The 23,899-nt window shown below is 44.3% G+C and overlaps 1 protein-coding gene and 1 long non-coding RNA gene across 4 annotated transcripts; both read left to right on the top strand.

The window, feature by feature from the left end:
• Positions 1-1,974: 1,974 nt before the first annotated feature.
• On the top strand, positions 1,975-20,760 carry LOC119650933. 3 transcript variants are annotated; one of them, XM_038054164.1, is made up of 5 exons: positions 1,975-2,133; positions 2,206-2,370; positions 19,667-19,804; positions 20,049-20,228; positions 20,292-20,760. In XM_038054164.1, the coding sequence occupies exons 1-5, from the start codon at positions 2,073-2,075 to the stop codon at positions 20,582-20,584; spliced, it is 837 nt and encodes a 278-aa protein (XP_037910092.1). In that variant the 5' UTR covers positions 1,975-2,072; the 3' UTR covers positions 20,585-20,760. The 3 variants fall into 3 exon arrangements, with proteins under 3 accessions (XP_037910092.1, XP_037910091.1, XP_037910090.1); XM_038054163.1 differs by having other exon boundaries at positions 20,280-20,760; XM_038054162.1 differs by having other exon boundaries at positions 20,049-20,760.
• LOC119650934 lies at positions 6,747-7,716 on the top strand. The gene is made up of 2 exons (XR_005249397.1): positions 6,747-6,786; positions 6,900-7,716. It is a non-coding gene; the product is annotated as an uncharacterized LOC119650934 (long non-coding RNA).
• Positions 20,761-23,899: the final 3,139 nt, after the last annotated feature.

Genomic DNA, 23,899 nt, shown 5'->3' with positions numbered 1-23,899 from the left:
GGGCATATTCTCCAGGACAACTCTGGAAGGATGTGTTGTCGGTCCGGTTCTTTGCGATTAGCCCCTTGTGGCAGTTTCATGGTGGTTGTGGTGATGCCTACATCGCGGGCAGAGTTCCTTGAGGCTCAAGCGTGGAGTTGCACTGTACAACTCAGGTACCGTATCCCTTTGTTGCGCTGAGATGTTAGATAGGTCTTGCATCCACTGGTATGAACGCTGAGCCTGCATTCTGTATAAACCAGTACCGCTGTGCCAGTCATGGCGGGGCTCTGATTGTGGTCTCTAAATCAACCCGTGTCCGAAGAGGACCATGGGATTATGCCTACATAGCAGGAACTCACGTTAAACGCCCAGGACTTTCATGTCAGCGCAACTGAAGTCTAGGAAGCAATAAAACGAATGAAATCGGGGAAAGCTACAGAACCTGACGATATCCCATCTGAACTCTGGAAAGGGGGGAGCTGGTACGCAACACTGTGGCTCAGTGAATTCTTTAAGGTAGAGCACCATCTAACCGATACGAAAGTACCACAGTTCCGATATGGAAAAAGGAAGATAGTCCAGTAGAATGTTCAAATTATCGTCCGACCCAGTTACTTCCCCATACCATGAACATTTTTGAGCGCATTCTTGACAATCGTATTCGCGAAATCGTTCAAATAACCGTGAATAGCAAAAATGACCTCGAGCAACTTGTTCAAAAATGGAATGATCGCCTCATGCAACACGGTCTCAGATTGAATCTGAATAAAACTGAGTTTTCGACAACAGATCGAAACAAGCACAATCACTCTCAGTGGGAGTGACCTGCCCAGAACTGAACGATTTAAATATCTCGAGTCAATGCTAACAGCCAATGGTGAACTGCGTTATGAAATTGCTGCACACATTAACGCAACCTAGATGAAGTGGCGTTCTACAACTGGTGTTCTTTGTGATCGACGTATCAACGAACGTCTCAAATCTAAAATTTACCCCAATGTCGTCTGTCCTGTCGCTCTTTATGGTTCTGAGTGTTGACTATAAAAGACAATGAATGGCGTTTTGCGGTAATGGAGACGAAAATGTTGCGTTGGGCTAGGGACGTAACATGTTTTGATAACATCCGAAATGAGGATATCCGCGTCCGATATGGGGTTGCATTGATCGTAGGAAAACTACGAGAGAGGTGTCTGCGATGGTATGGTCACGTACTTCGTGCAAACTGGAATTCACTCGTCAAAATGGGTCTGAACATGGAAACAAGAGACCAAAAGGTCGGCCGAAACAAAGGTGGCTTAATACGCCGGACGGGGATTTCAAAGCCTCGCGATTGCATCCAGACCAGTATTTGATTGAACCAAATGGCGAAACCGAACAGCCGACCCCGCTTGTGAACGGGGCAAAGGCTCAAGTAAAAGGGGATTTTAAATTATACTATACAATTAAGTCAACTATATTCGAATTATTTTTTAATGCTCCAGTTTTGACTATTATTTGCAGATATATAATTGGTTTTTTTATGACGCTTTAACTCATCACGTCAATCGAAATAGTGTCTGCAAAAGCGACAATGAATAGCACCTGTCTATGGACTGAAATGACGAACGAATTAATCACTTGAAAGCGATGTCCATAAAAGAACAGACCTTTGACAAAGGTCAACTACTTGAGCTTATTACCTTTCGAGGGAATTGAATTCAACACCTCAAACACACGACGCGAATCGAATCCGGCTAAAAATGACCGGAAAAAATTAAATCTGAAGCGCTTAAAAACCATCACACACTCTACTAAATTCTTTGTCTCGAAAATACTTCATTGCTACCGTAAAAAACACAATAATCTTCTCGCAATGCAATTATGGTCATTATCTATCGGAAAAAAGCTATTTTTTCTCTTATATGTTTATATATGAAGTAATTGCATAATTGTCTTGATCCCAAGATGTTTTTCCTACGCTAAACAATTATCCGTTGATGAAGTACATATCATTTGATTTGAAGATAAACTTGTGAATTTTTAGATACCAGTTGTTTCTTAACAGTCTTCTTGTACGCACCAAGTTCGCGAATTCGTTACCACTGTAAGAAATGTACGTTCTGAGAATATCAATAAGTGTCCTTTTGATATGTGCAACTTTTAATGTCGGAGGTATTTGTTTCAATTGAATTAAATAAAAATAAATGATGTTGAAATGTACATATGATCCTTTATGTGTAATAGCACAAGTGTCGACAAAGTTGGATTTAAACGATGATTCTAAGGAAGGAACCAGTCCAAAAAGCACTCCTAGACCAAATACGAGTAGCGGAAGCAATAGCAAAATTTCACCCAAAATCGAAGGAGTGAGGGTGACTGTGGATACCAGTGACGGGAAGAAAACGAAAGGTGATTTTTTCAGGGCTGTGTGTTTTTAATTTTGTTGCGTGCTACCTTCCTTAAAAGGACTATCTTGTCGAAGAGATGTGCAGAACATTAAACTTTGGTGTACATTCTGGTCTTGAAACGATATACAATATTTTTTTTAAAATTATTGAAGGTGTTTTTCAATAGTGTGATTTATAGTTCAATCAATCATCAACCTGATCGGGGTCCTGTGCTCATGCAATCGAGTTTCCTGGGGTTCAATAAAGCTGAGTGGCTCGCGAAACAAGTCATACAACTCCTTATTTTATGGTATTCGCCATCCGTCTTCTTGCTCGGTTATGCCAAATCTTCCAAAAACTCGTCGTTCGAAAACAATTGATTTTTCCGACTCTTTAATTGTCCTTTTGTTCGCATAGAAAAATAGGCCTTATAAGAGTCTTGTAAGCTAACAGCATACTTTACGGATGGTGAGACTGATTATACCATTTTGATATCCTTAAAAGCTGCCTGATGTCGTGGCCTACGCCCTCGCTCCGTCTGATGGAGGTCTACTACGCATTCTTTTTCTACCATATATATTGCCCTTATCCCTCCCCCGTATGGATTAAGTAATCTGCCCATTGCAACTTGTTGAGTCTGATTTTAACCACAACCAGATAGTCATAGTATTGCTTATAAATTTCATTCCCTACCAAATTATGCTTTAAAGGACCAAAAATTCTTCAGAGAAATCTTCTTTGGAACGTAGCTAAGAGTTCGCAAATTCTTACTAAGAACCCATGTCTCAAATTAATATCATACATGAGGACTGACAAGATCTTTGTCTTGTACAGTAAGAGCTTTGACTCTATAGGGATGTTTCGAGCCGAACAGTTTTTGCAAGCTGATATAGGCTTTGTTCTGCTTTCCGACCCCAGACAGCACAAATTTTCAAAAGTTTCAAAGCTTTATTCTCCTATTATTATCGTTCTCAGCTTACCAGCGCTATTTGATGTTGTTGTTGTCTCCGTTTTTGGTGTTAACACTACCACCCTGTATTTCACTTTACCTTCATTAACGTGCCCAAGGTCCCGACCGCCTTTTTGACCTGGATGAAGCCAGATTATGTTATACATCTCGAGTTGTTCTTCCGATTCTTCCCCCGTTAACATAGACCAGGACGAGGAGTTGAAGAAGGTGGTGCAGCATCACCCATTCCTCTGGGCTAGGATAAAAAGGATGCATGATAGGGCGTCTATTTGTGTTAGACCGTTGTTGATTTTGGATGGTCTCTTTAGGTATCCTGCTGTTCTAATTCACCCTCCCACAGTCAGCCTAATTAGTTTTATAGGGATTTTCTCATGGCCACATACAGTTGTCCTCACTACGTTGTCATAGACGACTTTGAATTCGATGAAAAGATGGTACAACGGATGACCAGATTCCAACAGCTTTTGCACCTGCTGCTGATTCATCAACCCATCCCAAACCTTTGAGCATATGTTGACGAACCACTCCGTGTAGTTAGCCGCCTTCATATTCAACTAATTCAACTGGAATTCTTGGCTATTTCGCCATGCATGGTGGTGATAGAATTTGTCCGTCGTCTTCAGTTCGCCGGATCGAAAATCAGATTTTCCTGCTGGCTTACGATCATCGAACCAATTGTTTCAACTTTTTAAGGTTTTGTGTGAAACAAAACCTTATTAGAATCGATTCGATGTCTGTCTGTCCGTCTGTCTGTCTGTCTGTCTGTCTGTCTGTCACACCCGATTTATTCGGAAACGGCTAAACCGATTGTCACGAAAATTGGTAGGAGTATGTAATCTGCCGTTCCCTTTACATGCAGCAACTGACGCCATTTTGTGCTAAGTTTAAGGGGGGGCTCTCCATACATGTGAAAGGAGGGTGCAAATTTTTTTTTCATAAAATGTGGCCATGTGGGGTATCAAATGAAAGAGCTCAATTAGTACTTTTCGAAACTGGTTCAATATTTGATATTGGGTGAAACATAGGAGAGTGAGGGCTCAAAATATGACCCACAAAAAGTGTAACAGGTCTCGTTCTCAGAACCTATCCAACCGAAAAATCTGAAAAAAATCTCAATAGTGCATCTCTACGAAATCTAGGCCTCAAAATATATCCGGTTCCGATATCTGCACAAATAAAGTTAATAATAGTATATTTCCATATTTTAGAAATTTACCCGGCAACCCCCCTTATATTCATCCCAGAAGTACAAAATTTGGCATGCGTATAATAAAGAACATAAAGCGCAAGCTAGTCAAGTTTGAAGAAAATCCAACTATTATTGACAAAGTTATAGGGGGTGAAACTTTACCATTTTTTGTGAATTTCGGGCACTCTTCATGCATGACGTCATCATCACATATCAATTCGTCAATACCACAACCAAATGAGTTCTTATGAATGGGGTCCCAAAGAATTATTTTGTTTTAGTTTTTTAGTCATTTGTATATGAATATCAACTGTGTATGTAGGTATATGCGTGCTAATGAACTTTGTGGGTAGTGCCTAATTCAGATAGATATAAGAAGTAAATCGGAAATATGGGTACGATCAATTTATATACGTGCATATTGGTGTACGGTATTCGGAAATAGGCAGTTTGTTTGTTTAGGGTGAGCGTAATATCTTTGGCTGTAATATGTACGTATGTCTCGTAGTTTGGAAAAATATGAAGCAATATGTTGCGTTTGTAGCTATGTATATACGGATAGAAAAATGTGCGTTGAAATTTCTTACATAAGATGAACACAAAACCTTTATACCCGAAGCGCGAGCTTCCGGTATTCCGACTTGTTTTTTGCGACAGAGGCCAAACAAGTTTGTGACGTAATGCGGATCACCATGCCAACAAGACAGTGTTCTAAGTATATATTGGCCTCCTATATGTTCTGACATTCATTCGTGTGGAGAGGCCCATGCTTCTTTGTTGACCGCTTTTCGCGCAAACAAGATACTTCCGACTACCATTTCAGTTCTGACTACCGTCAGAATAGGGGCTTCGTCCTTCATTGGCTGTCAAAATCTCGAAGTATGATTTGGATATCACAATTGGGGCAGGCTTCGTGGGTTTGTTCTACCGCCTCGTAGAAGGTATGATTCTTCGACTCCAGGGATGTGATCAATTAGTTATCATTTCCGATGCTTGTAGAATTGTTGTGGAAGTTAAATATCAACGCTACCTAGCTAACCATATTTACAGATAGTGTGAGTTGTATGAGAAAATGCGCGAACAACTTGTATCTTTTTGTTGTGGTTGTAAAATCAATTCAGTCCGAGCACCTTTTGTGGCTTGGTAACATTTGGTTTTCCGTATATGGTTATCAACCCTGATGGTTCAGCTGGTCCAATTTATCCCGGTTTTAGGCGCGAGAGATTTCATTCGTCCATCACTGTCTGCAGTTTCTCATTAAGAGATAACTCGTAGCCATCACCATGTGGAGGTGGAAATAGGGTTTGCTAGTGGAGCTGTTGGCGTTGATTTAGCAAGCGTTTCGCAGATTTTATACTCCATCGTGGGTACCAATCCATGCTTTCGCGCTGGGATCGCCATGACTACTTGAGATCACCTTCTATAATAGACTGTCGGGTAGCGGTTTCTTCTTTCCGGCCACATAATTTGGAATGAAAAAAAAGAGTTAATTTATTCCTTAAACAGGATACGTTAATTTTATTCGTAAATAGGTATTTCAGGCATAAGTTGTGCTCTTCTCTCTGATTCTAGTAGAAAGTGTGGATAAAATCGACAATACTGAAAATTCATGTAATCTAACGTCGAGGCATCTGCGATCCACTTTCGATAGCAAGTTTCGAAATTCGACCAGAGTTTTTAAAATTCATCATCATCCTAGATAATTTCATGTGCGTCAGACCCAGTTTAACTGAACTCGTGAACGATCCCCTTCTTCCATTCATTAGAAAAGAACTCAGATTCCCAGCATTTACGAATGCGTGGAAGTAACAGCTCTGCAGATATAGCAGGAATTTCGCGGAAGAGTTTGACAGTGAGAATGTCACGATCAGCGGCTTTAGTTCGTTTTAGTACGTTGATAGCAAAGATAATCGTTTTTATCTAGAGGAGTAGTCCCTGTCCGTCTGCATAAGGGGTAGAAGTTCAGCTGATGTTATATGTTTCGTGACAAAATCGTTGCAATTTGCGGCAGCTTCTGCTTCCCTCGCCAATGTAATTGTGGCGCGGCAGGATCTGCAGCATTCGAAATTTATTTCGGATGTTGCGGATGCGGACGGGTAGATGGCGCTGAACGTGGAAACTCTCCACTCACGCGTTTTCAGAACGCACCGGGGAAGTGGAGAGCCAGCGGTAAAAAAGTGCCGTTGGTTGGGACAGTAAGGACCGCATGGAAATAAGTCGGTCTCTTCTGTTCCCAACCGCGAGACAGATCACTTCAGCGCGAGTAATAGAAAAGTATTGTAAGAATTAAATAAAGTAAATCAAGTCAAATCTTTACAAGTCCAATCTTTTGATTTCTTTCAATCCGATCTCGACTTTTTCTATTACGAAAATTCCCCGGGCATCTCACAAGAGCGAGCTTATCGTGAGAACAGTAAAGTTTCGATTCCGCCTCGTGAAGATTAGTTAAAGTGGTGACCCCGAAGAACAGCATCCTTGGGAACTCCAGCATCAGCGATCCCAAATAAATCGTTCCCACCAGTTGCTCCGCAACAAACAACAAAGAAAGGATCGCAGTGTTTTCCCAAAATCTCGATCTTCAGCCCGGTGCGCGTAGCACATTCAACGGATTGGCACTTTTCTCGCCCGAAAACGAGTCTTGCTTTCGCTGCGTTGCTACAACGTCGGGGATAGTACGAAAACATTTCGCTCAGTCATCACATCGCGAGCTAATCACCCAGCGCGCCCAAGTAGAGCCGAGCGCGCCCACGGCTCGAGCTGTCTAAGTGCCACCGGCGGACATTTTCGTCGCCCTTTCCTCGTTGCTCGGCCGGTCAAGTCAATCAACTGTCGAATTGCGGAACTGGGAACTCACAGGAAGGAAACGGCAGGTAGAGTCACGTAGCAGGGATAGGAGTAGCCGCGACAACGATCAGCAGTAGCGACTGCTTATCGCATTCACGCCAGCCCGAGCCGGGAATCAACAGATCGGAGAGCTGTCCGGCCGTCATCCGCCCAACTTAAGCAGCAGCAGCAGCGGAGCCAACGCATTCCGGAACTCTTGCTTCCTTGCAGCCGAGCGGAAAATCGATAAATTTTCAATTGAAGAAGTGTTTGCGTATTCTCATCAGCCTCTGTCAAAATAATTGTTTGAAATTGAAATATTATTTAAAGAAAAAGTGACAATAAAATTAAAGCCGCTGCAAGAGACGGCGTTGAGGTGTTTCAAATCGCAAGTTCTCTGTTTTCCCGGTGTTTTTGGTCTGCGCTGGAGAGCGTCCGCTTCGGTCGTCGTTTTCTTTTTCTCGTTTCGTGCGTGCATTTGTGGGTGCGGCCTGCCGTGTCGGTGTAAATTTCACCGCGTTTCAGTATAAACTCACCGCGTCTGCATCACAATATCGTACTTCTCGTTAGGAAAAATGTCGTTTGAAAATAAAGACGCGGCAGGCCCATCGAACCCACAAGTGACCGCCCTCGCCGTACGCGTTCCTCCGTTTTGGCGTCGGAACCCCGAGCTGTGGTTCGTGCATTTGGAAGCACAGTTCCAAATGTCCGGTATCACATCGGACGCGACCCGTTTCAACTACGCGGTGGTCGGCCTGGACGAAGAGTCCATACTTCTGGTGTCCGACGTAGTGAAGTCGGCATCGTATGCTCAGCTCAAGAGCGAGTTGATCAGGCGCCTGTCGGCAAGCGAGTCGGCAAAATTAGACCACTTGCTGGCGGGTTTAACGTTGGGTGATCGAACTCCCAGCCAATTGCTTCGTGAAATGAGGCAATTGGGTGGGAGCAAGATCGGCGACGACCTGATCAAGTCGCTCTGGCTGCGTCGGCTCCCGGAGGGCACCCAGGCGATCCTAGCATGCGTCTCCGGTTCCTTGGAGGAACTAGCAGCAACGGCCGATCAAGTACAGGAGGTGTACGTTCGCCCAACCATAGCGGCCGTTCAACCACCGTCGGATGAGGTCGGCGACTTACGGCGCGAGATCGCGGCCTTAACTGCCAGCGTGGCCGAGATGCGGGCGACGTTGGACGCTCAGCGTTCGAGTGCCAGGCCGCGAGCTCGCTCACGGTCTGCCACACGAAAAGGGCGTTCGGGTAGCAGGTCGTCAAGACAGCCTGCGGACCAGGGTATTTGCTGGTATCATCGTAACTTCGGAGACAAAGCGACAAGATGTACGCTACCTTGCAAATTCGCGCCTACCACAAAAAACTAGGTCCGCGGGGGGTCTTGGCGACGGCCACCCGGAGCGCAGCGCCACGTCGCCTAACTATTTTCGACCCCCTCAGCAGGCGCAACTACCTCGTCGACACGGGTGCGGAGGTTTCGGTTCTTCCCGTACCCCAGCATCATCGACTATATCCACAACCCCTCAAACTGGCGGCAGCAAATTCATCCCGCATCAATACATACGGGTACAGGCAAGTGGACGTGAGTCTTGGCTTGCGTAGGACGTTTCCGTGGCGTTTCATCCTGGCGGATGTCAGCTTCCCCATATTAGGCGCAGACTTCTTGTGTCACTATGGGTTGCTGGTGGACTTGCAACATAAGTCCCTTATAGACCCCACAACCAAACTAAATTCGTCGGGCCAAATGGTATCTCACGCTGACAATAACCTTTCCGTTCTTTTGGAAGACATCTCCGACTCTCGTGTTCGGACACTCCTCCAAAAGTTCAGCCAGATAACTACCGAATGTAGTCTCTCGAAACCAGTAAAACACAATGTGCAGCACCACATAAATACTACTGGTTCCCCGATTTTCTCAAAGGTGCGTCCTCTACCACCCCAGAAACTGGCTATCGCGCGGAAAGAATTTGAACAACTTGTTCAACAGGGTATCTGCAGGCCCTCAAACAGCTGTTGGTCTTCCCCTTTACATATGGTCCCTAAGCCAAATGGCGAATGGCGTCCCTGTGGGGATTACAGAAGGCTAAACGCACAGACTGTTCCTGACCGATATCCGATTCCACTCATCCACGACTTTGCGCATCACCTCGCGAATTGCCGCATCTTTTCGACCTTGGACTTAGCCAAGGCATACCACCAAATCCCAGTAGCTCCTGAAGACATTCCAAAGACGGCAATATGCACACCCTTTGGACTCTTCGAGTTCACCCGAATGACTTTCGGATTGTGCAATGCGGCGCAAACCTTTCAAAGGTTCATTCACTCAGTCCTGCGAAACCTCGATTTCTGTTTCGTCTATTTGGATGATGTTTTGGTCGCTTCTTCTACTGAGTCTGAGCACTTAGCCCATCTCGAGTGCATTTTTCAACGTCTCCTTGAGGCCGGTTTAGTCTTAAACGTTGAGAAGTGCAAATTCCTTCAAAAACAGGTGAGATTCCTCGGCCACTCCATTTCCTCTGAAGGAATACAGCCCGACCCAGACAAGGTGCAAGCAATCACAAGCTTCCCGCGTCCAAAAACAGTGAGGGAGTTGAGGAGGTTCTTGGGCATGCTAAACTTCTACCGTCGTTTCCTGCCCAAGGCCGCCCATCACCAGTCCGTTTTGAACGCGTACTTGTCTGGCCCCAAAACAAAAGACACACGAGAGATTGTGTGGTCTGAAGAGGCTGTCTGCGCGTTCAATAAATCCAGACAGCAACTGGCTGATGCTACACTTTTGGCATTTCCTCATCAAGATGTACCCCTAGCCGTTTTTGTTGATGCCTCCGACATCGCAGTAGGTGCTGCCCTTCACCAAAAGGTGGACCAAGTTTGGCAGCCGTTGAGCTTCTTCTCGAAACAGTTGAATCCCGCTCAACGGAACTACAGCACCTACGATCGCGAACTGCTCGCCGCATACCTGTCCATCAAATACTTCCGTTTCTCCCTAGAAGGCAGGCCGTTCACAGTGTTCACGGACCATAAGCCTCTCACGTTCGCTTTGAAACAGAAGCCCGACAAAGCGTCCCCTCGTCAGCTTCGACACCTGAGCTTCATAAGCCAGTTCACGTCAGACATCCAGCACGTGTCCGGGAAGGACAACATTGTTGCTGACGCTTTGTCTCGTGTCTCCGAAGTCAACATCCCCGCCTCACTCGATTTCTCGGCTATTGCCAAGGCGCAAGTGGATGACGCAGCACTTCAGAGCCTCAAGTCCAACCCCAAATACAAATTTCGGGAGTTGCCCATCTTCGGCTCAAACCTCTCGCTCTGCTGCGAAGACTCGGAAAAGGGACCTCGGCCATACATTCCGGCCACATTTCGCAAGGAAGTGTTCCACGCAGTTCACGACTTGGCGCATCCCGGCATCAGGACAACAAACCGGTTAGTCACCGGAAAATACTTCTGGCCCTCCATGAACAAGGATATCAATTCCTGGGCCAGAGAGTGCATCGCATGCCAGAAGTGTAAAGTCTCCAGGCATGTAAGGAAAGAAGTGGGCTCATTCCCCCGCACTACCAAGCGTTTCCACACAATACACCTCGACATAATAGGGCCTTTGCGAGACTCGCACGGTTACAAGTATTGCCTCACAATCATCGACAGGTTCACGCGGTGGCCTGAGGCAATACCTCTGAAGGACATTACGGCGCAATCTTGTGCCGAAGCCCTCTGCCGAGAGTGGATACCTCGCTTTGGCGTCCCTGCAGTGATCGTCACTGACCAGGGAATGCAATTTGAGTCCACCCTTTTCTCCGAGTTAGGCAAACTCCTGGGTTTTAAACGCCAGCGGACCACTGCATACCACCCGCAGTCCAATGGGATGCTAGAACGTTGGCACCGGACGCTGAAAGCCGCCATTATGGCACGCGACGACCCGTCCTGGACTCAAGTCTTGCCTCTCGTCCTACTCGGCCTTCGTACAACCCGCCGAGAGGAATTTGCTGCCAGCCCCGCGGAGCTGGTTTACGGGGAGAACCCAAGACTCCCAAGCGATCCGGTCTTCGACAAGAGATCGGGTCTCACGGAGTCGGGGTTGGTGCGTCTGCTGAGGGACAATCTCCGTCGCATCAAAGCGCCACCACCCACTCGACACTCGTCCATACCTGCTTGTTCGCCCAAGGAACTGGACACATGCACGCACGTGCTGATCAGGACGGATGCCGTCCGGAAGCCGCTGCAGCCTCCATATGAGGGCCCGTACCGCGTTCTCGAGCGGGGAGAACATTTTTTCCAGCTCGAGATCGGTGGTCACAAAAAGGCGGTCTCTTTGTCCAGGCTGAAACCCGTGTGCGCCCCGAAGCAACGTCGTGTCCGCTTTGTGGATTAACGGCGAACGAAGTTCGGGGATCCGTCGCCGAAACCCCTAGGTTTCGTCTGGGGGCGGAGTGATGTGGCGCGGCAGGATCTGCAGCATTCGAAATTTATTTCGGATGTTGCGGATGCGGACGGGTAGATGGCGCTGAACGTGGAAACTCTCCACTCACGCGTTTTCAGAACGCACCGGGGAAGTGGAGAGCCAGCGGTAAAAAAGTGCCGTTGGTTGGGACAGTAAGGACCGCATGGAAATAAGTCGGTCTCTTCTGTTCCCAACCGCGAGACAGATCACTTCAGCGCGAGTAATAGAAAAGTATTGTAAGAATTAAATAAAGTAAATCAAGTCAAATCTTTACAAGTCCAATCTTTTGATTTCTTTCAATCCGATCTCGACTTTTTCTATTACGAAAATTCCCCGGGCATCTCACAAGAGCGAGCTTATCGTGAGAACAGTAAAGTTTCGATTCCGCCTCGTGAAGATTAGTTAAATAATGATGGATATGATGCTCTCTTGCAGGAGCGACACATAAGCGAAGGTACACGACCTCTTTCGAGGGTAATGTCAGCACCTCTCGCGATATGATTGATCTGATTAAATGTCCGTTGCTGATCAGTCAGGCCTTGAGCTCGAAAAATGTGCCGCCTATGATGAAGTAATTAAAGTCGTGCAAGTCTTAAAATTTTTCCCAATCACATGGCCAAACAAGGTGTTTTCAAAACCCACCTTTTTATTGAGATCATCCCATCACGGCCACAAAATGACTGTAAGTAAGCCTCTCTTGAACTGCATATAATTTCTGATTGAAAGCATCCTTCTCCAGTGTCTCCAAAATCTCAGTCAATGCTTAAGGCAGCACAATTGTAGCGCTCCTTAACCTGGACTGGAATCTTGCAGTCAAGAACTCTCCAAAAAACGGTTTTTAGGTCAGGACAGTGCGCCTTGCGGTAGTTGTCAGCAATAGCCCAAGACCGAATTCGTGTCTGCTACCACTTGACTTTCCAAAGTACAAAAGTACAACCCGGCAAATGGGAGGTGAATACTCTTCAAAATCCTACCATTTCACTTCCCTGTCCAAAGTTATCAGCATATTTTGCAATTTTCGTTCGAGTTGAAGACAGAAAGCATTGTGAGGTCCCTCGATATCGTTGACGAGGTGCGTGCGCAGATTTCAAAAACCAGTCGTTAGCGTTAGGTCAATCCCTATCCGAGCTGTTCGTTTCAGTAGCAATAAAATGTCGAAAGTTTAGATTACTAGGTCGCCAATTTCTATCTCTTTTAGTCGCCTTTTACGAGAAGCAGCGAATACTTTGAAAGTATTCATTAACCTCAACTCCCAGAGATCAAACATGCCGATCTGGTTTTCCAACGCTTCCAACTCTTGGTACGCTTGGATCGCGAGGGATGGTGATCAGGTGTCATAATATGGAAATCCACTGTGTGCGCAACCCACTGGGAGAACTGTTGGTGCGCAGTGTAACTTTGGTGTCCACTGAGATCACCTTCGTACTTCTATCAATGGCGTACATCTCCCAGTTTGTCAGTTCGATGTGGCCCTTGTTGTGGTCATTCGTTTTTAACCGCTTATTTTATTGAATATAATAAATAATTCTTTTCTTATGCTAAAGGCAGACATCGTGTATTTTATTCTCCACGATATTTCAAAAGCCCGATACTCCCTTCGAAGTAAATTTTTCCACGATCAGTTCAGCTCCATAAAGATCGAGGATGACCCCATTTCATATGTTATTATAGCGTGTTATGAAATGAGGATATCCGCTATCAATATACGGTTGCACTGATCGTGGAAAACTGCAAGAGAGGCGTCTTTGATGGTACAACCCAACCGAGGAGTACTTTTCCTGTTGCCATATGTTCTTTCATTTGTGGTGACAGGAGGTCAATTTCTGCATTCGCTCACCCCTCTCAAATTCCTTAGATGGGATTTACTCAACCACTGAAGTGCGTTGGAAAGATTTTTTTCAAGCATTGTAGTAAAGGGCGCCACAGGAGTTAAAGTTGCTGATGTTCCCCTTTCCAACTTAGTTAAAGATTGCTTACTTCCAACCCACGACTCATCTCAATAATAATAATCGTAGGCGCGGTATTCCAATTGGATCGGGGCCATGTAGTGTGTTAGAGTCCTTCATTAAAGGCCGTCACGATACACTGCAGTACAGTGTAACTGGAAATGTGGTCAGTATTGCACTCGCGCGAGATTATTACCTTGATTTGACTCAGGTATTTATCACAGCACACACCCATCCATCTATCTAAACGTTCGGATATATACATGTTGCCATCTGAGTGTGAGTTCTTTGGTCGCTTATTTCATTTGATTGTTATTCGGGGGTTGCGTTCTCATATCTGATATCTGCCTGTTCTACATAGCAGGCTGTCTTCAGTTAATCCTCTCCCACTTTCCAGCGACACATTGCCTAGCATTTGTCTGCAGGAGGTATGAGTATGATTCAGTAGCAGAATTAGCGAAGATAATTCGAAGTGCCTCGACATGAGCATATAAAACCCTATCACTGTTGCTCTCCGTTTTAAAGTGGAAATACTGGTCTATATTAAGTTCAAACTCTTCATTCGTAGGCGCGAGGCCTACCTAATATCTCACTCATCTTTGGATACCGATACAGGTTACAGAGTTCTCATGTTCGGCTTTCAGCCACAGGCATTAGGGAATTTCCATAATGAAATGGCTGGATCGAAAACAGATTCCCTAGAAACTCGACACACTGAGAGTTCAAACTACTGGGGGGGTATCAATTGCTTCACTGACTGGAATTCCGAAAAATTCAATGCTCCTTCTATATAGACTATCAATCAATCTGGCCAGCTCGCCCGGCTTAGAGTGCCTTCATGTCAACGAATTCTTTTCATCAACAAGTGGAGGAAAGGAATTATTGATTCAAGGAACCTCTTTCAATCCGCTCCCTCCACCAGTTGAGCGCAATCTTCGCAACAAGAAGAATCCGAACGTAATGCGCAATACGGCTCTCTGCCACGGGTCCTCAGCGTTTCTCTGGCAATATTACCTGGAGAGAGCTCCCCTGTCTCTGCATAAAGTTCCTGACGAATTGCATCTCACCTTCCACAAGAAAGGATGTGATCGACGTCGTCCAATACTCTATTGCAGAACACACAGTAAGGAGCTCATCGTTTACCAATCTTGTACTGGTGAGATTTGGGTGAGGAAATAATGCTTCCAATTGAACATCGCATCTAAATTGCAGGCCAACCACGCAATTCATCTGCCTCTTCACCTCGTTCGCAAAGAGTGTTGCCACTCAGCGTATGCTGCCGTTCTTCACGACCGAACACCTCCCTTGAATCTTCTTCCATGTGCTTGTAGAAGGAAGATATCGGGAATCAATCCCGCGATCATCTTCACACCCGCTTCTAAGATTTGCAAAGGTATCAACGCATCCCTCTGCAACGAAGAGTAGAACGAACTACATTGCGGTCATGAAAATACATCTCTTGGTAGATATAGGGCCTTCAACGTTCGCCTTAAAGCCTAGACTCCACCTACAGCCTTGTCTACTATTGCTTTGATTTGGTTTAAAAAGCTCATCTTGCAGTCCATCGTTAAACCAGGGTTGGTTTTGACTTGGCAGTTAACTTGCCGACCGATATGGAAGACAGGGTCGGGATCCTCTTTTTAGTCAAGATGGCTACTTCCACCATAACCATAAGCGGTCATCCATTCGACCAGGCGCCAATCTTCTAATATGTCGAGTTTTAGCAGACTATTGTAGGAAAGGTTCTAGTGGTGTAGCCTTTGGAGGAATTCCTCTTCCTCTGGCCCCCTAGCGTCGGATAGGACAAGGTGTATTATCTCAAATAGTCCCTCAATATTCGTAAGAAACAGCTCGTGGTGAATCTTCTACTGCGCCTAACATATCCGTCCATCTTATGGAAATGAAGGTCTTTCTGATATCAAGCGTTACAAGGAGCCGTGTGCCTTAGTTCGAAGAACGCATCCACGACTTCTCTAAAAGTAGATCCCCTGCTCTAAAACCGAACTGTCAAGGGAGTTTAGTTATGATGAGCTTTTCGAGCGCTTGGTGTGTTGAGTATCTGCTTTCCAACGACTTTGGAAGTGCCCCCGTCAAACAAGCGTTGAACCCGCCGAGAGTGTGGGCGTTGCTGGTGCACCAATCTATATAATTCCGCTGGAATACCATAAGATCCTGGTGCCTTCTTATTTTGCATGCTGAGAACTGGATCTTCGAGCTCTTCTTTGTATGTATGCAGTCTCCGCAGAGCCTCGATTTTCTTATTGGCAAGTTTATTTTGGGGTCGCACGGATCCCCGTCATTCTCGTTTATTAGGTTCTGCCAGCAACTATCTTTGCTTTATTTATTGCGCCACAAAGTTTGTTTTAGCTGATTTGTGTGCCATTGTGGTGCATGCCTCCTCCCAGACGTGTAAATGTTATATCAGAACGGCGGAGTATATGGCACTTCTTCTACAAGTCGTCGATTTCTGTCGTCCACCAGTACATCGAAAGCTTGTCACAGCGTATGAAGTTTCACAGGTCATCGTTATCAGGATTTACGAAAGTGTCAGTTGTTACGCTTACCACCCCGAATCTGCCTTTTCCAAGAGCTTCCGTTAATCTCCCGATGTTCACCGTGGCGACGTTCCAAGCACCATGAAAACGCTGGACTGATGCATACCAACAAATAGCGTCAACCACTGCGAATATTAAAGCTAGTAAATGGAAATATATTTCTAACCCATTATACAACTTTCTGTTTTTTTCGTTTGGTTCCAGTGGAGTTTTACATCCTAGCTCTCGGGGTTCACAGAGAAAGCATCGGGTTAATTATAAATTAAGCCTTCTATTCCAGCGTAAATGCTCCAAAGCATCTTGCACCGTGTCTTCAAAAATCGTGCTATTTAGAAGATGTCCTAAACGAAACAGGTCGATATCTATACATGCACTCCTTGCTCTAGTCGAAAGAGAAATCGTCAAGTAGATTCACCCACTTTTTAACCGTAGTTCCAGCAATGAGACCTTTAGAGTCCCATCTGCTAACCCTTTTAGATAATCATAAACATCCATGGCCCATTGCATGGGATTCGAACCCGGCGCATGACGTCGAGATCTTGAAACTAACGCTGAATGGAACATTAATCTCAAAATATAAACAGGCAGGGGCTATACTGAGGAGGCGGATAGGTTGAGAATCAAGGGGCTATCTGATAGAAGCACACACGCATCAGCATAGTTGAACACCTGTTGAACTCGTGGTGAATTTGGAAGCAGTTACAAATTCTCACGAAAGAACATGACATAGGGGTGTGGCACAGCGCATTGGAAGAGTTATTGGGGAACTGAAACCAGTCTTCGCAATGTCTTCTGATTATCGGTGTGCCATTTATTTGCTAGAAGATATGAAGATATTATTTTAGGGATAGATGCTGGAGAGAATTCCAGACTTACAGAAAAATATTCTAAAATTTAAATCACTTCGGTATTATTCAGTGAATGTTCAGAGCTGAACTTTTTCTAGCTGCAAAAGAAACAACTCATCGCACAAGGCTCCGCTATTTGCCGGTTATCCGGTCTAGCCCTGCCTTAATAAGAAACTTCAGACATCCTGAGGTCCACCAATTGGATATCCCTAAAAGCTGTCTGCGTCCTGGTCTACGCCATCCTTCCATCTCAGGCAGGGTCTACCACTTCTTTTTCTACCATAGATATTGCCCTTATAAGCTGGACCATCCTTATCCATACGGATTAAGTTACCCGCCCATCGCAACCTATTGACCCGGATTTTTTCCACAACCCGACAGATTTCGTCTTTATGGAGGCTATCATCCATCCTCACGTAGGGGGCCAAAAATTCTTCGGAAGATCGTACTCCTCGCATTTACCGCAGCATCATGGATCACCTTTTCTAGAGGACGCATGGTAGGGATTAGGCCATTGTTGATGTCGAATGGTCTCGAGAGTGCTCCTGCTGCTTTTATCTGGCCTCGCACATTGGCCAGGGTCAGCCTAGTCAGTCTTATCAATTTCGTTGGGATATCGAATTCTGTCATGGCCGTGTACATGCTATGCTATCCTAGGCGACTTTAAAATCGATAAAAAGATGATTCAACTGATGTCCATATTTCAACAGTTTTCCCATCGCTTGCCGCAGAGAGAAAATCTGATCTGTTGCTGTTTTCCCTGGAGTGAAGCCTATTTGTTATGGGTCAATGATGTTCTGGGCGTATGGGGCTATCCGGCCTAGCAAAATAGAAGAGACTATCTTATAGATGGTACTCGGCAATGTGTACCTCCATAATTGCTGCACTGTGTGATATCCCCCTATTTATGTTTGAGACAGGTAATGCCTCGTTGCCAGTCATCAGGCATTGCTTCGCTGTCCCACACCTTGAGCATTAGTTAATAAACCACTTGGTGTAGTTGGTCACCTCCATATTTAGCCAATTCGGCTGTAATTCCATCGGCTCCTGGCGACTTATGATTTTTTAGCCGATGAATTGCACGGACTGTTTCGTCTACGCTTGGTGGTGGCAGCATTTGTCCGTCGTCTTCAGTTGGCGGGACCTCCAACTCGCCGATGTTCTCGTTGTTCAGTAGTTAATCAAAGTATTCAATCCATCGCTCCAATATGGCCATTCTGTCGGAAATCAGATTTCCTTCTTTGTCTCGGTAGGATGAGCATCGAGGTGTATAAGGCTTCATCCTGGTGACTTGTTGGTAAAACTTCGCGCCTGGTGCGGTTAGTTCTTCTTTTCGAGTTCACAGACCTGTAGGTTCTCCAAGGCTTCCTTTTTCCTTCTGTCTTACAGTCGCATTCTTGCGTTCCGTTGCTAGCTTACATTCATCGTCGAACCAGCCGTCTGGAGAGGCCCACGTTTGCTTGTGGACCGCTTTCCGCATAAACCAGGTACTTGTGACAACCATTTCGTCTGACACTGTGATCATTTATATTTTGATATAAGCTATTGGCTCCGTCGCTACTGGGCTGTTAAAATCCCCAAGTATGATTTTGATATCATACCTGGGACAGGTTTCGAGGGTTCGTTTTACTGCCTCGTAAAAGGTATCATCCGACTCCGCAGTCTCCTCTGAAGGGGCGTGAACGTTATAAAGAGGCTTAGATTTCTAAATGTGCCTTGCAAACGCAGAATACATAACCGTGCGCTTTTATTTTCAAAGACGATAACAGAAGGTTTCATGTATTGGCTGACTAAGAAACCTACTCCGAGCACATGGTTTACTGGATGGCCGCTATAATATATGATGTAGTGGTTCTTCTCCAGGAAACCGGTCCCTATCCAACGCATCTCCTGTAGTGCTGTTAAATCAGCTCTATATTTGGACAGCTCCATCTCTGTACAGGGAGCGCACGTTCCATGAGAAAATGCGCAATTCGTTATTCCGTTGTCGTTGCCGGGTTCATCGTTGTGTTGTCAGTCCAGTCTGAGGCTCCTTCCGTGGCTTCGTATTAATTTATTTTCCGTGTAGGGTTGTCAGCTCTACCTAACCCCCAACCTAGAGGACCAGTTCGTACAATTTTTCCCGTTTTTAGAGGCGGGAGACTCACCTTCATCCTTCTCTGTCTGCAGTTTTTCGTTAAGAAAGATCTCCATTATGGGTACCAATCCACGTTTCGCCTTGGGACCTATACTACCCTTTGACCATCATATCATGCAATTCGCCAGCTTTAAGTATCTGTAATGAACTTTCTAGCAGATAATGAAACCTTTGGATCATTCATCTTCTTGACATATGTTGGCATGGATGTGGACGTTTATGGAACAACCTAGGTTGCGTTTTCCTTCCTGTACATTTGCAGTTGAATCATTTAGTATCTAATATTTAGCCTATGATATTGGAATCCGAATTCCCCAAACCCCCGCTCCCAAAACTTGAAATCTAGGTGTATCTTTATAATAGCTGCACACATTCAAAAGTATATATATTATTCTGAATTTCACAGAGGCTGAGAGCAAAGAAAGTGTCGAAATAGTTGACAATAAAAGCACAAAACGCGTTGGTATACATACGGACATTACATTCGAAATCACCGATGACAAAAATGATTTCAATGCTACCAGCTCTGAACAGGGTGAAAAAGGTAATCAGCAGTAATGGCATAAGTTTTTTTATTAAAACATACTTTTGGTTTCTATGTTTTTGTCACAATCTTTTTCTCTTATGCACATTTCATTTCATTCCTCCATTTTACCGAAGAAGTATATAAGTTTCTTTTTACTAAACCTCCTTAACATTTCCTTCGTTGAAATCATTTATGCACATTGAACTAACTGGTGTAGGTTTCTGTCCTACTGCTCTGTCCATTCACCTTTGCGTATTTTCAGATAACGATGCTAGCGTCCCAATATTCAAAGGACGCACTTCAACTCGAAGACCACAAAGTCGTCTTCCATACAATCCAAGGATTCATACAAACTACCCCGGGCAGATTGACTATATTCCAAATGACAGGGATCGCTACAATGGACATGGTGTTCCAGCTTTTCCAGGATCAAATGATGAAGGTATCTTTCGTACAGTTGATCGTTGGTCAAACGTAATTCCTTTAACCGGAGTTTGGACAACAGAACGAACGTCCTATTTTGTGCCAGCAAGAAGTCACTACCAGCCCCAGGATGTGAATTACCGAAGTTACAATCATGAAACTCCAAATTATCGTCCAGTGACACGTCAGCCTCACTACTCACAAAGCCAACAACAGTTGGGGCATAGTCACGGATGGCAACCTTGCGTATGTGTTTATGATAATCAGTGGAAGGATTCGAATTCGATTCGTAGTTTTCGCAGTACTGCCGGACGTAAATTGAAACCGACAGCCAGGCACTCCAGTGAACTTGTATCCAGCAAAATAGAGAAGTGATCTTCCAGGTTCTTCGTGGACATGACTTGTTTCTAAGCAACAAAATGGAACAATAGAACTGAATTTATTCGTTTGAAGTATGCCCTCTTCAACAAAATTTGAACCCATACTTCCTTCATTGTAGTTACTATAAAAACTAGAGTCTTTTTGAATAAAAGTCCTGTTCCTTTTCTGAATTGGTTTCATTGAGATATGTTCTTCATCTGAGTCAATTAGGTTCTTAAAAAGTCGGAAATGTGGTATAAATCTACTGATAAAAGTCATTAGCTTAAAAGGGAAGTAGGTCTATGATAGATAGTCTTGAGTGTGAAGGAACAATTCAGAAGTAATTAGCATTGAACTGTAGGTATGAAGTCCAAACTACGAATGTCAATATCGACTTTGTTCACAAAAACCTAATGCGTTTACATTTGACGTAAAAAAGAATAAATTGCAGTTGTTTTTCCTTAACAAAGTCTGCCCAATCAGTATTTCCTAGAATTATTTTTCAGATGCTTGCATCATATTTCCATTGAAGAAGAAAGAGGAGATTATTAAAGATGATTCTTTTTATTACGTCTTCCTGTCTCAATTGATTATAATTCATACATCCATCCGTAGAGATTTTTTAGCAAACTGAAATAGCAAAAGGTTATCTACAATACATTGATGTCGTACGTATTTGATAATTGGCTTGGAAGATGGTTCAAATTAACTGGGACAAAAAAACCTCCGAAAATTATTCGGAACGATTTTGATTGTAGAATTTGAGAATTCGGGCGGCGATGTTTGAATGAGTAAAGTACTTCGAGATTGACTGCTGAAGTTCTTGGTCAAATATACATACATGACCATACATATACGTGTATATATAGGCATATATGTATAGTAACGACTAGGCCAACAAGTTCCTCAGAGATCAAGGTCAACGAACATATAGCCGAGAATCGACATAGGAAATTGTAGGCAGAAATTATACAAATAATATACTATAAAACTTAGCTGATCAATCTAAAGATGAAAGATGGAAAACATAGCGCTCACCCCCGTATGATAAGAATTTAGAATATTTTACAGTATCTACAGGTTAAAGTCGTTTTTGAAATTGGACTAACATTTTGAATCCGAATTGTCTTATCCATAACTTGTACAGGTGCAAGTGTTTCGGTTTCGGTTAAAAGGAATCGGGGGTCCCTGGCCGAATTCCGGAATTCTGTCGAAACCAAGTATTCCGGGAATGAAACAGGTATCCACGCTGAATTCGTTTTGTGAACCAGGCCAGATGAAATTCTGAATGTGGGATTCCAAATCAGGACATTGCAGTAGCATTCTGTAATACATACATAGATACTTTCTCACAGAAGAAGGTAGTACAGGGAAAGCTTCGTAAAAGTGGTATTCGGAAGTAAATCATCATCATCAACGGCGCAACAACCGGTATCCGGTCTAGGCCTGCCTTAATAAGGAACTCCAGACATCCCGGTTTTGCGCCGAGGCCCACCAATTCGATATCCCTAAAAGCTGTCTGGCGTCCTGGCCTACACCATCGCTCCATCTTAAGCAGGGTCTGCCTCGTCTTCTGCCATAGATATTGCCCTTATAGACTTTCCGGGCTGGATCATCCTCATCCGTACGGATTAAGTGACCCGCCCACCGTAACCTATTGAGCCGGATTTTATCCACAACCTGACGGTTATGGTATCGCTCATAGATTTCGTCATTGTGTAGGCTACGGAATCGTCCATCTTCAGGTAGGGGGCCAAAAATTCTTCGGAGGATTGTTCTCTCGAACGCGGCCAAGAGTTCGCAATTCTTCTTGCTAAGAACCCAAGTCTCCGAAGAATACATGAAGACTGGCAAGATCATTGTCTTGTACAGTAAGAGCTTTGACCCTATGGTGAGACGTTTCGAGCGGAACAGTTTTTGTAAGCTGAAATAGGCTCTGTTGGCTGACAGCAACCGTCCGCGGATAATGTGATAAGTCACATGCCAGATTTATGTCGATCGCCGTAATAATGCCCGCATTTATCGGTCCAAATGATGTTGGAATGACTTCGCTAAACGGACAAGAACTGAAGCCAAGGCTGCACATGTGTTTCTTGAAGAAACCTTAGATTTATGGACTAGGTATAGCAGATTAATGGCCAATTAAGGTTTCATGGTTAAAAATCCCATTCTACTTTTTAAATGCGTCTTCCTCGAAATTGCATGTTGAAAATCGGCTGCCACCATAGCCCAAAATCTATCCAACCAAATTCTTTGAAATTTTCATGACAGAACATATTTCTACGGTCCGCAAACTAGGATAATTGCGATTCATTCAGTAGTTTTTTTTTTATTCATTGAAGAAGCCGTGAGAAAAATTAAAATTAAAATGCGGCTTACTTTTTTTCTTTAAGACGACCACAGCGCCCTCTAGTGTGACAGCAGAAAACACCTTTGTTTGGAGATGGGTGTATAAATCGCCCTATATTTCAATAAGGAACTATGCGATCGACCTGGAAAAATTACTATGCACGCTCAAGATATTGCTAAATCTATGGTGAAAAATTCGTATTTGTATCTTTATCCAGTTCTTCACAAAAAATTTCTAAAAAAAAAAGCCAAACAAAACGGCCTTCACACGGGATGACCCCCTTAATTTGATCCATTGAAGAGAGACGCAAAGTTTTGTGTGTATGAGGTGGGGGAGAGACAAGGTTTCTTACCACTCAGAACCCTAGTAGTCCAATGTACTCGATTCCCCCGTCTATGTATCACAAGATTTAGTGAATGTGATGCTATCCGCTGCAGTTGGAGCACTTCAGCACCAAATATCTGATGTCTAATGCGTCCATAGGCGGGACACTCACATAGAAAATTTTCTGTGGATCCTGCTTCCTCATTACAGGATGGACACATATCATCTTGGAAAATTCCGATTCTAAACATGACCAACTAGTGAATTATGGCAAATCGGAATTCCCACAATATTTCTGCAAGTCCTCCTTTGCAGTATGTTTATTTGGTTGAAACAAGAAAACAACACCCCAATTGCTGGCTCCGGTCCGAGTATGAGGGAAATTGAACCCTCTTTTGCTAATGCATCCAAGATTTCATTTCCCTCAACACCACAGTAATCGGGTACCCAAAGTCGTTTCACCGTATTCAATCGAGAAACAGAGTTCAATCGGTTTTTATATTCCTGAATGATTTTTGAAGAGATCAAAGAGCTGCTAAATGCCGATAGTTCAGCTTTAATCTTACTACAGATTACGCTGCTCCTGCCTTTCAACCGCTGTTTAATCACCCGGGTTGCCACCCTTAGGATCGTATACACTTCAGCCTGAAAGACGA

The sequence above is a fragment of the Hermetia illucens genome, chromosome 3 (assembly GCF_905115235.1).
Source record: "Hermetia illucens chromosome 3, iHerIll2.2.curated.20191125, whole genome shotgun sequence".
NCBI classification, from domain to species: domain Eukaryota; kingdom Metazoa; phylum Arthropoda; class Insecta; order Diptera; family Stratiomyidae; genus Hermetia; species Hermetia illucens.
The sequence above is the reverse complement of the archived record's forward strand: the minus strand, read 5'-3'. Positions and strand labels throughout refer to the sequence as shown.

Coding starts and splice junctions, on each gene's coding strand:
- LOC119650933 (XM_038054162.1), top strand. CDS start 2,073: ATGTACGTTCTGAGAATATCAATAAGTGTCCTTTTGATATGTGCAACT. Junction 2,134..2,205: donor TGCAACTTTTAATGTCGGAG/GTATTTGTTTCA, acceptor TATGTGTAATAG/CACAAGTGTCGACAAAGTTG. Junction 2,371..19,666: donor TGACGGGAAGAAAACGAAAG/GTGATTTTTTCA, acceptor TGAATTTCACAG/AGGCTGAGAGCAAAGAAAGT.